Genomic DNA, 13,730 nt, shown 5'->3' on the forward strand with positions numbered 1-13,730 from the left:
ACATTAAGAGGGAATGACTATAGCCCAAGGTCCAAGATATAAGACCTTTATCCTAACATTTAGAGGGAATGGTTATAACCTGAGGCAGAGTAACTGAATAGAACAATTAGGGAAAATGGGTCAGCACATTAAAAGAGAATTTAGCACAACAATATTACCTACCTCCCAGAGTGGCTGTGAAGATAAAATGAAATACTTGTAAAGCACCTTCCAAAGGTTAAATATATAAATATAAATATAATTATAATTATTAATATAAATTATATTTATATATATAAAAAAATATATAAATATATAAAGCTATATAATGCTATATAAGTGCTATAATGATGGTGGCAACTTCCTGTAGTTTACTGAATGGAGGGGTGACAGTCATACTAGTTCTTTGGGTCAATCAGATCCCTTATTTTCTGGGTCTCAGGCCTCATAAATTAAAGGAGTTGTAGTTGGGTGATCTATGAATCAACAGTCTAACCGATGGCATTATGGTGTTGCAGAGGTGTGCTGAAAAATATTTAACAAGAAGCTTGTAAAAAAAAAGAATAGGGGATATTTTAAGCTTAATCTGTAGAACACTGTCCTCGTCGCTTTTTAAAGTCTGGAAAATCAATAAAGCAATAAAATCTAGGTCTCATTTGTCAGGTTTATCTGATGCTCATACTGAAAATTTAACTTGTTCAACCTGTTGGAAGTGGCTTCAGCACGCCAGTTCCTCTGACATTCCCTAACCTCTGGGCACCTTGTAGGTCAAGACCCCCAAAACCTCAGCTCGAGGGCTCAACAATTTCCGAGGGGCCAAACTGCTCACGTGCCAACAACTTAAGGAAAGTGGAGCGTGTTTCAAAGTCCACCCGGCGCAGCTGCTCGAGCACCCCTCCCCCACAAGGTGTGTTCTCCCGAGACCACCAGAGGCCACCTTTTTTCTTCATCAGCGCATGCTATGGTGGTTTACTCAGATCCGTCTGCAGGATGCGCAATGTTTCCTCTCGTGTTGCTGCTGTCTGGCCTGCTTAAAGACTACCGTAAGTTTAGTGACCCTGCGGATGCTCAGCTCCCGCCCAGGGGTGGGCCAACATTTTTGAGGGGGACTGGGATGAGGTAGTGCCCATAAGTGGCAAGGCGAGTTGCGGGGGGGGGAAGGGGGAGAGGAGGATGAAGTTAGAAAAAAAAAAGTTTGGGTTTAATGAAACAAAAATATCCTTTTTCTCCTCGGCCTCCTTCCCCTCTCCAAACACATAGGACAAAGGGAAATTCGGATGAGTTCATTAAAAAAGTAAGCAATTGGGAATAGCCCTGACACATTTAATACAGACTTAAAACCTCCCATAGGGGGTATGTGAGGGAATCATGACGTTACATAGTCTGCTTTTTCTGTACTTTGTATAAGGGTTGGCGGTATAGACGGCGCATTATGCTGTTTTGGCCACGTAGGTTATATGTGGACACATGGTTTTGTCTAGATGTAGCTGAAAGGGGCATGAGAGGAGATAGCGCTACTCTCCTATTTTTCTCCGAGGGGGACTTTGATTTTTCTCCGAGGGGGACTTTGATTCTCGCCAGAAGAGTTGGAGCTACATTCACTCCCTCAATAGGGAAAGAGTACCCCAGGCTATGTATCCAGAGCTTGGCTCCTTTCCTACCAAAAGCTAGTTCCATAATGAATACATATAGATATAGCCAAACAGGCAGCAAATAGAAACCAGAAAATACACATATGAAACTGTACCAGACAACTAGCAGAGTAAATGAGCTCCCCCCGGGGGAGCTAGAGAGATAACCAAGAGAAATGATCCCCCATCTCAACAAGGGGAAATTCTCCAAAGGCTCTGCTGTGGAAAACTGGAAATAGATGCGTTCTGGAAAAGTCTATTTAAGACAAGCACCGTTTCCTTTAAAGAAAAAGAAAAAAAGGATGTTTAACAGCTGCACTTAATGTGTACTTGAAGAGAATATCTGAATAATGAATAAAATAAAAAATTACAACGAATGCTACTTCAGAGATGAGTTTTCTATAATAAAGCTCTTTCTGTGTCATGGTGATGAGCTTTTATTATAGAGCTTTGATCCTAGAAATTCTTTTTTAGGGACCTTTGAGATCAACAACTTCCTTTCCCTTATTTTGCAGATCATGAAACTGAGCTCCAGAAGGGTTCACACACACAGGAGCAGAGGATCACATGATCTAGAATTGTAGGAGCCCTCATAACTACTGAAACCACTAACAAAAGACATATAACTAAATCTCACTGGGTTTTACATCTTCTCCAGTTACTATTTTGGCATAGAAATTTAGCATCATCACTTTCTCTTTTATTCAGGTTCTATGAACTTGGATGACAAGTTATGGCAGTAAATGAATGAATAAACATTTATATATCAACTAACGTATTCCAGTTCTAGAAGGAACTTTCATTTTTACTAAAGAGATAGAAAATGTTCATAGAGAAGTAAATACAAGGTACACAAAATACATAGCAATTAGGGATAGCATGGAGTACAGACAAGGTGGTAGTGGGGAAAGCTCAAGAAGGTGGTTTTGTAAAAGAAATATTTGATCTGAACCTTGAACAGAGCTTGGGGAGTATCAAGAAGTGGGGGTGAAAAGGAAAAGCATTCAGGCATGTGTGATGGTCTGGGAAAAAGCATGAAGTATGGAGATGGAATATTATATAAGCCAATTTGCCTGAATAATAGGGGTAGGGTAGGTAAGGTAAAGTAAATCAGCAATATAGATAGAAACCATAGTTGAAAGAGGAGTTTGTATTTTATCACAAGATGGTGGCAAGCCATTGAAGTTCTTCAAGCAGAGAAGTCAGTGCTTTAAAAATATAATTTTTTCAAGTGAGTAGAGGATGGATTATAGAAAAGAACTGGATGTAAGGAGACTAATTAGGAGTCTATTACAAAATACCAGCCAAAACTTGATTGTCTGGGCAAGGGAGTTTGTATAATTAGAGAAAAGGGGTCAAATGCTAACTCCTCCTTGAAAATCTTGATGATTAGAAAAATGATGATGAATTTGTTATTATGATTATATTTACATCCTGTCTTCTATAGGATATCCACTTCTCCAACTCAGAAATCACTGGGTTTCTAATCTCAAACATTTCAAGGTATACCAAGGTTCCACACTCATAGAACTCTTAACCCACCGACACCCACCTATAAGTTAACTTTCTACAGTTAACTCAAATCCAAAGCATTTACTGAAATGGCAAGGCTATAGAAATAATCCCCAAAATAGAAAACTTTGAATCCATAATGGCAGTCCTATCCAAAGAAGTGAAAAAGGAAGAATCAGAGGGTAAAAGAGAAATTCAAAGAATCTGATTGTCTGAAAGACATTCCAAAATGAATACTCCCAGTAATATTATAACCAAATTCCAGAGCTCTAAGGTCAAAGAGAAAATACTTCAAGTAATAAGAAGGAAACCATTCAAATGCCATGGAGCCATAGTCAGGAACACAAGATTTAATAGCTACCACATTAAAGGAGTGGAGAGATTTGGAATATTATGTTCAGGGAGGCAGATTGGCTGGAATAACAACTAAGAATAACCTACCCAGCATAACTGAGTACACATAGCTGTGTGACCCTGGGCAAATAACTTAACTCCAATTGCCTCAGGAAAAAAAAAAAAAAAAGAAATAATAATACACTAATGACTAGGTGGAATTTATACCAGGAAGGTAAGACTGGTTCAATATCAGGAAAACTATGGACATAATTGACCATATCAATAACAAAATTAATAGGAATCATATGATTATCTCAATAGAAAAAGCATTCGATGAAATACAGCACCCATTTCTATTAACACCAGAGAAGATAGGAATAAATGAAGTTTTCCTTAAAATTATAAGCAAGCATTTTGTGATGGGGAAAGTTAAAAGTATGCTCAATAAGCTCAGGAGTGAGACAAGGATGCCCATTATCACCATTATTATTCTATATTGTATTAAAAATGTTTACTTTAGCAATAAAAGTAGAAAAATAAATGGAAGAGATTAGAATATGCAAGGAGGAAACAAAACTATCACTCTTTGCAGATATGAGAGTATCAACTAAAAATTACTTGAAACAATTAACAACTTCAGCAGAGTTGCAGGATATAAAATATACCCACAAAAATCACTGACACTTCTGTATGTTACCAGCAAAACCCAGCACTAAGAGATAGAAAGAGAATCCCATTTAAAATGTAGATATTCAAAAAATATTTGAGAATCTACCTGCCAAGACACACACAGGAACTATATGAACACAGTTAAAAACTCTTTTCCCACAACGTCAGATCTAAAGAATTGAAAAAATATCAGTTGCTCAATTCTCCCTGAATGATTCTACTTGTTCAGTGTCATATCAAAAACCACCAAAAACATTTTATGGACCTAGAAATTCATCTGAAAAAACAAAAGGTCAAGAATATCAAGGGAGTTAATGAAAAAAAAACAAACAAAAAACCGCAAAAGACAGTACTCTACCTTTACAGATCTAAAATTACTATAAAGAGTCAGTCATCAAAACCATTTGATATTGGAGAAGAAATAGAGTGGTGGATCAGTGGAATAGGAAGTCAACAATTATAGGAATCTAGTGTTTGATAAGCCCAAAGACTCCCATTTCTAGTATGAGGAAAAACTATTTGACAAAAATTGCTGAAAAAATTGGAAAATAGTAAGACAGAATCTAATCATTGACTAACATCTAATATTTGCAAGATAAGGTCAAAATGGGTTCATGATTTAGACATAAAGGGTGATATTAAAAGCAAATTAGAAGACTAAGGTGTTGTGTCATGGGAGACACCTGACTGGCTGCTGGAGATCCAACCCAGATCTGTAGAATGGATCTCATGTGAGAGGATGATACAAGGAGATTGAGAGACCGTTGTGTTTCTCCTCTTCCCTCTGCCTCCAATTTATTTCATTCCCAGTCTGCAACATCTGTGTCAGCAAATGCTGCCCTGCAACTCCTTCAGATGCTATGATCCACAGCTGTGGAGGCTCTCGGAGAATTGACCTGCCCCTTAACATGAAGGGATAGTTTACTTACCAGGTCTTTGGAGAAGGGAGGAATTTATGACCAAAGAACACCTAGAAAACATTATGAAATGCAAAATGGATAATTTTGCTTGCATTATTATTATTTTTTTTTTTTTGCAAAAACAAAACCAATGCAGCCAACATTAGAAGGGAAGTAAAAAGCTAGGAAACAATTTTTACAGCCAATATTTTTGATAAGACCTCATTTCTAAACTATATAGAGAACTGACTCAAATTTATAAGAATACAAATCATTGCTCAATTGATAAATAGTCAAAGAATATGAACAATTTTCAAATGAAGAAATTAAAGCCATTAATAGTCATATAAAATTCTTTTAGTCACTTTTGATTAGAAAAATGTAAATTAAGATAATTCTTGAGTTTTCACCTCACAACTCTCAGATTGGCTAAGATGACAGGAAAAGATAATGATAAATGTTGGAGTGTCATATAAGTCAAAGTACCAAAGAATTATTTTATAGAGCTAGAAAAATAGTAACAAAATTATTCTAGAACAAAAAATTAAAGAATATTAAGGGAATTGATGGAAAAATATTAAGAAAGGCAGCCTAGCATTTCTAGATTTCAAGCTATATTATAAAGTGGTTGACATCAAAACAGTCTGGTAGTGACTAAGAAAAAGAGTGGTGGATCAGTAGAACATATTAGGCACACTATATAAAAAATAAATGCATGTATTATTGTAGTGTATGATAAATCCATATGTTCAAGCTTTTGGGGAAAGAACACAATATTTGAAAAAAATGAAACAAAGGAAATTCTGGATTTTGATGAAGAGATCAATCCACTGAAAGAAAAACCTTTTTGAATTAATAAAACTTCTTTAGAGAATTAATCAATCATTAGATAATTATTTTTTAAATATGGAAAAAATCATCAGGATTAAAAATGAAATAAATAGAGTACTAGAAATTCTTTTGCCCAATTGTATGCCAATAAAACTAGCAAATTATCATTATTATTAGTAGAATTTTATTTTTCCAAATACAAGATAGTTTTTAACATTCAGTTCTGCAAGATTTTGTAAAACTAGTAAGTGAAAATAAATATTTTAAGAATATGGAATGCCCATAATAAAAAAAGGAATCATAAAAACAAATTGAACAAGCCACAAATGAACTTCTACAGGAACAAAACTCCCAGGACCAGATTCATTTATAAGTGAATTCTATCAAATATTCAAAGATTAATTAATTTCATACTACTAAAGTTGTTTGAAAACAAAGGAAAAGAAAGGGTCCTAATAAATTTCTTTATAATGCAAAGATGATAAAAATAGAAAAAATAAATTCTCACTATCAAAAATGAAAGAATAAGAAATAAAACATAGACATTATTTCCTAATTATATGCTAATGATATTGACAGTTTAAGTGAAAGACATGAATAATTATACATAAAACAACAGATTTTAATGGCAAAAATTAAAAATTTTAATTCAATCTGAGAAAAAGAAATTGAAAAATTCATAAGTCACTTCTCTTTCCATCCAAGTACTAATGACCAGGTGAATTTACAAATGAATTCTATCAAGTGGTCAAAGAAAATTTCCAATAGTATAATTTTTATGTAAAAAATAGAAAAAAGGTTCTTAAAATTATTTCTATGATACAAATATAGTCTAGATAAACCAGAAGGAATTGAAACAAAGAAACTGCAACCCAATATCTTTAATTAACATTGATGCAAAAGTTTTAGATTAAATCTTTGTGATGTATTCCTATAATCTCTTGGGTAATATTTAACCTACTTAACAAGACATATATGGGATCTATATTAATACAATTATAAAACTTTATTTAAATAAAGATAAACCTAAGTCATTAAATATTAATTGCTTATAGGTTGGCAGAGCCAATATAATGTAATGACAATAGTTCTGTACCAATCAAGTTAGGCATCTAGGTCACACAGTGGATAGAGCACCAGTTCTGAAGTCAGAAAGATCATCTTCCTGAGTTCAAATCTGGCCTCAGATACTTAATTGGCTATATGATCCTGGGCAAGTCACTTAACCCTGTTTGCCTCAGTTTTTTTATCTGTAAAATGAGCTAAAAAAGAAATGGCAAACCACTCCAATCTCTTTGTTAAGAAAACCTCAAATGGGATAATGCAGAGTTGAACCTAACTGAAATAACTGAACAGCAATAACCAATAAAACTATGAGATAATTACTTTATAATAATTAGGGGGAAAAAAGTGAGACTCATCTGGAGAAATAGAAACTGAAAAATCTCAAGAAAAATAATTTTAATAATGGGGCCTAATAGCACTATATAGCAAAAGTGGCAATTATCAAAACTGTTTGGTACAGCTTTTTGAGAAGTGATCAATGGAACAGATTTTATACAGAACATGAAGAAGTATGGCTGCTGGAGGTTGCCTGTTTGCTAAGGGCTACACTGAAGCATATAAAGATTTTCAGAGTTGGACAGTATCCATTCATCTGGCTTTCCTGAGACATGTGGCATGAAGTACCTCAGCATAGCTAGGGGAATGGGCAGCTCGGAGAGTCACCATGTATTTCAGCATGGCAAGTCACCTGACCACCACATGCTTCAGTGTAGCCCCTGGGAAATGTAGACACATTCTACTCATCTCAGCACATGCCAGACACCAGCACTCGGCCCCTGATTTAACACCGGTTAAGCTGCCCACAACACCAGCCACCATCATGCTTCCATTTCAGTGCAGCACTTTCTCAGAGCAACATCAGCACCACATAAACAACCAGAGTTGTAGCCTCTGGCACAATAAACTTGAGACAGTGCCCCTTCCACCCAGGAACAGAAATCAAATTTAAAAGAAAGGAAAAAGGTTCAAAAAGGTGAGCAAAAAACCAAAAAAGAATCTGATAATAGAAAGTTAATATGGTGACAGTAAAGATCAAGACACAAACTCAGCACTGTCAAAACTTTTAACTTTTAACAAAACCTCATAATAAAAGGGGAAGTGATCTCCAGCATAGGAAACTCATGGAAGAATTTAGAGAAGAGCTTAAAAGTCATTTAAGAGAGGCAGAAGAAAGACTGGGAAAAGAAATGAGTAATATAAGAGAATTATGGGGGGAAAAGTCAACAATTTGGAAAAAGAAAGCAACGGTAAAAATTATATAAAAAAACCTTTAAAAAATAAAATTGGCTAAATGGAAGAAGAAATACAAAAACTAATTGAGTAAAACAACTCCTTAAAAGTTAGAATTAGACAAGTGCCAAGTTGATGACTTTCTGAGATATTAAGAATCAAATAAATCAAAAGAGAAGAAATTGTAAAATACTTCATTGGAAAAACAATGTCCTGGAAAATAGGTCTAAAAGAGGCAGTGTCAGAAATACCAGACAATAATCAAAAGGAAGACTTGGAAAGTATTTTTCAACAAAGTTATTATAAAAACTGTCCTGATATCCTGAAACCAGAGGCACTGAAAGAATTCATCAGTGACCTCAGGAAATAGATCCCCAAATAAAAACTCCAAGGAACATTATAGCCAAATTATAGAACTATTAGGCAAGGAAAAAGAGAAAATAAATAAAAACTATATGCACCAAGTGGTTTAGCATCCTATTCTTTTTTGCCCCTCAATATTTTATTTTTTCCAAAACATGTAAAGATAGTTTTCAACATTCATTTTTCTAAGACTTTGCATTCCAAATTTTTCTTCCTCTCTCCCTTGCCTCTCCCTTCTCCAAGACAGCAAGCCATATGATATAGATTAAATATGTGCAATCCTTTTAAACATATTTCCACATTTGTCATACTATAGCATCTAAATTCTTAAAAAAATTTAATAATGGCTTTTTATTTTCAAAATACATGCAAAGATAGTTTTCAACATTCACCCCTGCAAAAACTTAGGTTCCATATTTTTCTCCCTGCCTTCCCCTTACTCCTCTTCTAGACAGCAAGTAATCCAATACAGGTGAACCATAGCACTCAAATTCTTTTTTTTTTTAAGCTTTTTATTTTCAGAACATATGCACAAAAATTTTTTCTTTTTTATTATAGCTTTTTATTTACAAAATATATGCATGGGCAATTTTTCAGCATTGACAGTTGCAAAACCTTTTGTACCAATTTTTCCCTCCTTCTCCCCACCCTCTCCCCCCCATTAGGTTGACTAATAAATCTTAAATATGTTGAAGTAAAGTTAAATACAATATATGTATACATGTCCATACAATTATTTTGCTGTACAAAAAGAATTGGACTTTGAAATAGTGTACAATTAACCTGTGAAGGAAATAAAAAATGCAGGAAGGCAAAAATAGAGGGATTGAGAATTCTATGTAGTGGTTCCTAGTCATCTTCCAGAGTTCTTTCACTGGGTGTAGCTGGTTCTATTCATTATTGAACAAATGGAACTGATTTGGTTCATCTCATTGTTGAAGAGGGCCACGTCCATCAGAATTGATCATCATACAGTATTGTTGTTGAAGTATATAATGATCTCCTGCTCCTGCTTATTTCACTCAGCATCAGTTCATGTAAGTCTCTCCAAGCCTTTCTGAAATCATTCACGAATAATTTTTCAGCATTGACCTTTGCATAGCCTTGGATTTCAGATTTTCCCCTCCTTCCTTCCATTCTCTTCCCTAGATGGCAAGCAATCCAATATATGTTATAAATGTTAAAATGTATGTTAAATCTAATGTAGCACTCAGATTCTTAAAGAAAAAAAGGAAATGTTAATAATTAAGCAAAAGATAGAGCATTGTTTAAATGTAAAATAGGTAATTTTGGTTATATTAAAAAGCTTTTGCACAAACAAAACTAATATAACCAAGATTAGAAGGAAAGTAGAAATTTGGGAAATAATCTTTAAAGCAAGTATCTCTGATAAGGGCCTCAATTCTCAAATATAGAACTGAGTCAAATTTATAATTGATAAATGGTCAAAGGATATAACTAGGCAATTTTTGATTGAAGAAACCAAAAAAGGCATATTTATAGGCATCTGAAGAAATGTTCTAAATCATGTCTGATTGGATAAATTCCAAATTAAAGCAACTCAAGGTACCATCTCACACTTATCAGATTGGCTAATATGACAGAAAAGGAAAGCAATAAATCTTGGAGAGGATGTGAGGAAATTGGGACATTGGGACACTAATACATTATTGGTAGAATTGTGAATGGATCCAACTATTCTGGAGAGCAAAGAGCAGCCAAATTATGAACCTTCTTTGACCCAGCAATATTACTATTAGATCTATATCTAAAAAGATCATAAAAAAGGGAAAGGGACCTACACATGCAAAATTATTTATAGCAGCCCTTTTTGTGGTGGCAAAATATTGGAAGTTGGGTGAATATACATCAATTAGACAATGATTGAACAAGTTGTGGTATGTGAATATAATTTGTAATAAGAAGTGATGAACAGGCAGATTTCAGAAAGACTTTGATGCAAAGCAAAATGAGCAGAAGAAGGAAAACTTTGTACCATAGTATCAGCAACATGGTATGATATTCAGCTATGAACGACTGCTCTTCTTAGCAACACAATGATTCAAGACAATTATGAAGGACTTATGAAGTAAAATGCTATTCACATCCAGATAAAGAACTGAACTCTGAATGCATATTGAAGAATACTTTTTCCCTTTATTTTTTCCATGTATTATTTTCTTTTTGATCTGTTTTTCTCACAACTGTGACTAATGAAATGTCTTACAATGTTAGCACATGTATAACTTATATCAAAGTGCTTACCATTTTAAGAAGAGGGGAAGGGAATAAGGGAGGGAGAAAAATCTAGAACTCAAAATCTTTTTAAAATGAATGCTGAAGATTGTCTTGACTTGTAATTGGAAAAAAATGAGAGTAGAGAATAGCTTCAAGTTGAAAAACTTGTCAAACATGATACCAAGATTGGAAAGAGAAGAGTGTAGCCAGAGTAGATGATCTGAGAAAGTACTAAATTGTATAGGGATTGTAATTCCCAATGAAGGACAGAATAAGTTCTGGAGTTATGTATCATAGAGAAAAAAGGAAGGACAATATTTTGATTAATGAAGAAATCTCAGCTCTAGAAGCTGACTTAAAGGTAGGAGTGGGGTAAAGGAGCAGTGCTCAGGCCCTGCCTCAATAGTCATCATAGGGCTCCACCTTGGAGCAGTGATGCCATTGGCAGCACCCCACCCTAGCACAGGACAGCAGGGGCTGCCTGGCCAGATTTACAGTTGTGACAGTGCTCAGCCCTGGGATAATGGGGCAACATGGAATCTGTATCAGTTGAGTAGAGTCCAGACCCACAGAAGGTAGAAAAGGTTGATCATGACATAAGGGGAACAAGCCTTGGCAGCAGCAGCATGTTCATGCCTCAGAATGGGGTGAGAGGTGGGCCAGAGTGCCTGATCTCAGGCCAGTGATAAGGCTTTTTGTTGGCATAGGAATAGGAATTAGACCTAGGTAGTGCTGGCTCTTGGGGGCCAGGAAATCCAGTTCTCACAATATCTGGCAGATGGAGCTTTGGTAATGTGTCAGCAGTTAATCCCGTGGCAAAGCTTAGTCCAGCAAAAGACCTATGGTCAAGTTAAGTGCTAGGAGATCCATTAGAACAGAGTTTCTGATTTTTTAAAAAATTACATACTTTTTGGATGGTTGATATTTTGGATGGTTGGATAGAAACTTTAGATCTACTTTTAGAATAATATATTAAGATAATTGAAAGAAATGCTAACTTTTAGTTATATAAATAACTATGATGTATAAAATAAAGATGTATTTTGGGATGAAGGGTTAGAGCCCTTTTCCCTAAGCCCCCCTTAGAAGAAAAAAAAGCATCCAGTATTTCTTTGGAATTTCACAGTGTGAAAAGTCCAGCTAGTTGTTGCTTTTGGGAATAGCTTAATACATTTTATAAACTAAGCAGAGTATTCTTTTAAGGTTTCTGATGTTTGCAGAAAACAACAAAATAATTTGAGAAAACCCAACGCTCATAACCTCATTGTAAAAATGTATATGTCATTTTCCTTGTAAAATTATGCATATTTTGCATCTAATCATAGAGGAAAATATTTAAGACAATAGAGTACATTACTTAATGGAAATAAATTGTTTGAAATAAAAAGTACAGAAGGGAAAGAAAGTTTTTATTTTACAAGCATATATTTAAGAAGAAAAGCAGGTCTTAGAAAGGCTAAAAAAAAGACTGCAATAATAACAATTTCAGAGTTGGAAAGAAATAAGAGATCATCTAGTCTAAACTCATTTTAGAAATAAAGTAATTGAGGCCCAGATTGGTAAAATAACTTGCTGAGATCGAATCTCTCCATCAATCCAAGAGGATCTGAGTTCAAGTTCTGCCTTTCTCACATATGGGATGATGTTGGGCAAGTCTTTTAATCTCTACAACTAAACTAACATAATTATAACTGGGCTTTGGTGGAGGAAGCTATTTTATGCACAGTTCCCTGCACCAATGAAATTGAAAAAAATAGGTCTAGATCATCCTTGCTCTTCTCCACCTCCATAAAACAAAGCCAAGCTAATTTAATTCTGAAATTAGATTTTAGAAAAATTAAAGAAAAATGCAGAATTATTGTTTGTTGAACAAATTATCATACAAGTAGGGTTAGAACCCAAATCTATGGTTTCACTGGTATAGGAAGCTTCTTCATGAGTTGATTTATCTCCAGAGTTGATCAGTACCTTCTTTGCAACTTTTAGTCTTAAGAGAGTTGCCTAAAGTGCCAGCTCTAAGTGACTTGCCCACAGCCAGTATAAGACAAAGGTGGAATTTGAACCAAATCTTTCCTAATTTGAAGCTATTTATCCTTTTTTCATTGTATCGTACCAAAAAAGTAACACTTTTTTTTTAAACTTCTTTTAGGTTCTCATCAAGCATTTCTATCAGTCACAGTTCCACTAAAGATCTCATCACCTTCAAGTGAATTTTTGGAACCGAAATATGTAATTAAGCAATGAAATTATTATAATTTATAGAATCATATTTTATGAGTTGCTTATATTTTTTGTTTTGCATCAGAGAAACTTGGTAATTAAGTAAAGTTAGGTCAACTTATTTATTGAAACTATTAAAAAACCTCAAGACATTATAAAATATATTCTTTTAGGATAATTTAGTAATTGAAAAATTGGTATGCAGTTTGTCCAGAATCTAAAGAATGAGAAAGTTTAATGATCAGAATGGTTTTCCCTTATGAGTAAAAGAATAATAGGAATACTATATTGTGACTGATTAGTCTACTTAACAGATAGTTGCAAGAAAACTGAAATTCAAATGAAATAATATTTTTGTTATTACTATGTATTTGAGGTTTTCCATTCTTTTATTCAAGATTCTAATTATTTTCTCTTGGGTACTTTACATGTAATTAATAACAACCTGTTATTAGGATAATAGCAGGTGGTTCAAATGAAGCTTGACTTTTTTTTTTTTTTACTCATTAGTAAAAAAACAAAACCCTTCTTTAATAAATTATTAAACTTAGTAACTCCAAACCATATTGTTGAAAATTATATTAAAAAGACAAAATGATGAGCAATTTATAAATGTATAGATTTCTGAATAGGGTTGGCTTTGACAGGCAAGCCTTATTGAGTTATTTTAAAAATCAGTTAAATTAATTAATCAGAGAGAATTCTGAGATGGCAGAATAAGTCAAAAAACTTTGAGCTCTCCAAATTTCCTCCATAA

The 13,730-nt window shown here is 34.2% G+C and overlaps 1 protein-coding gene across 1 annotated transcript in view; it reads left to right on the top strand.

The window, feature by feature from the left end:
* The first annotated feature begins 882 nt into the window (after nt 1-882).
* The window catches only part of ADAM2 (ADAM metallopeptidase domain 2), a 98,534-nt gene continuing 85,686 nt past the window's right edge, over nt 883-13,730 (top strand). The window contains exons 1-2 of the mRNA XM_074287313.1: nt 883-1,022; nt 12,903-12,982. Of these exons, the coding sequence (XP_074143414.1) occupies nt 941-1,022; nt 12,903-12,982 (162 nt within the window). The 5' untranslated portion in view covers nt 883-940. The remainder of the gene's footprint in view (nt 1,023-12,902; nt 12,983-13,730) is intronic.

This window comes from Sminthopsis crassicaudata, chromosome 2 (assembly GCF_048593235.1).
Source record: "Sminthopsis crassicaudata isolate SCR6 chromosome 2, ASM4859323v1, whole genome shotgun sequence".
Taxonomy (NCBI): domain Eukaryota; kingdom Metazoa; phylum Chordata; class Mammalia; order Dasyuromorphia; family Dasyuridae; genus Sminthopsis; species Sminthopsis crassicaudata.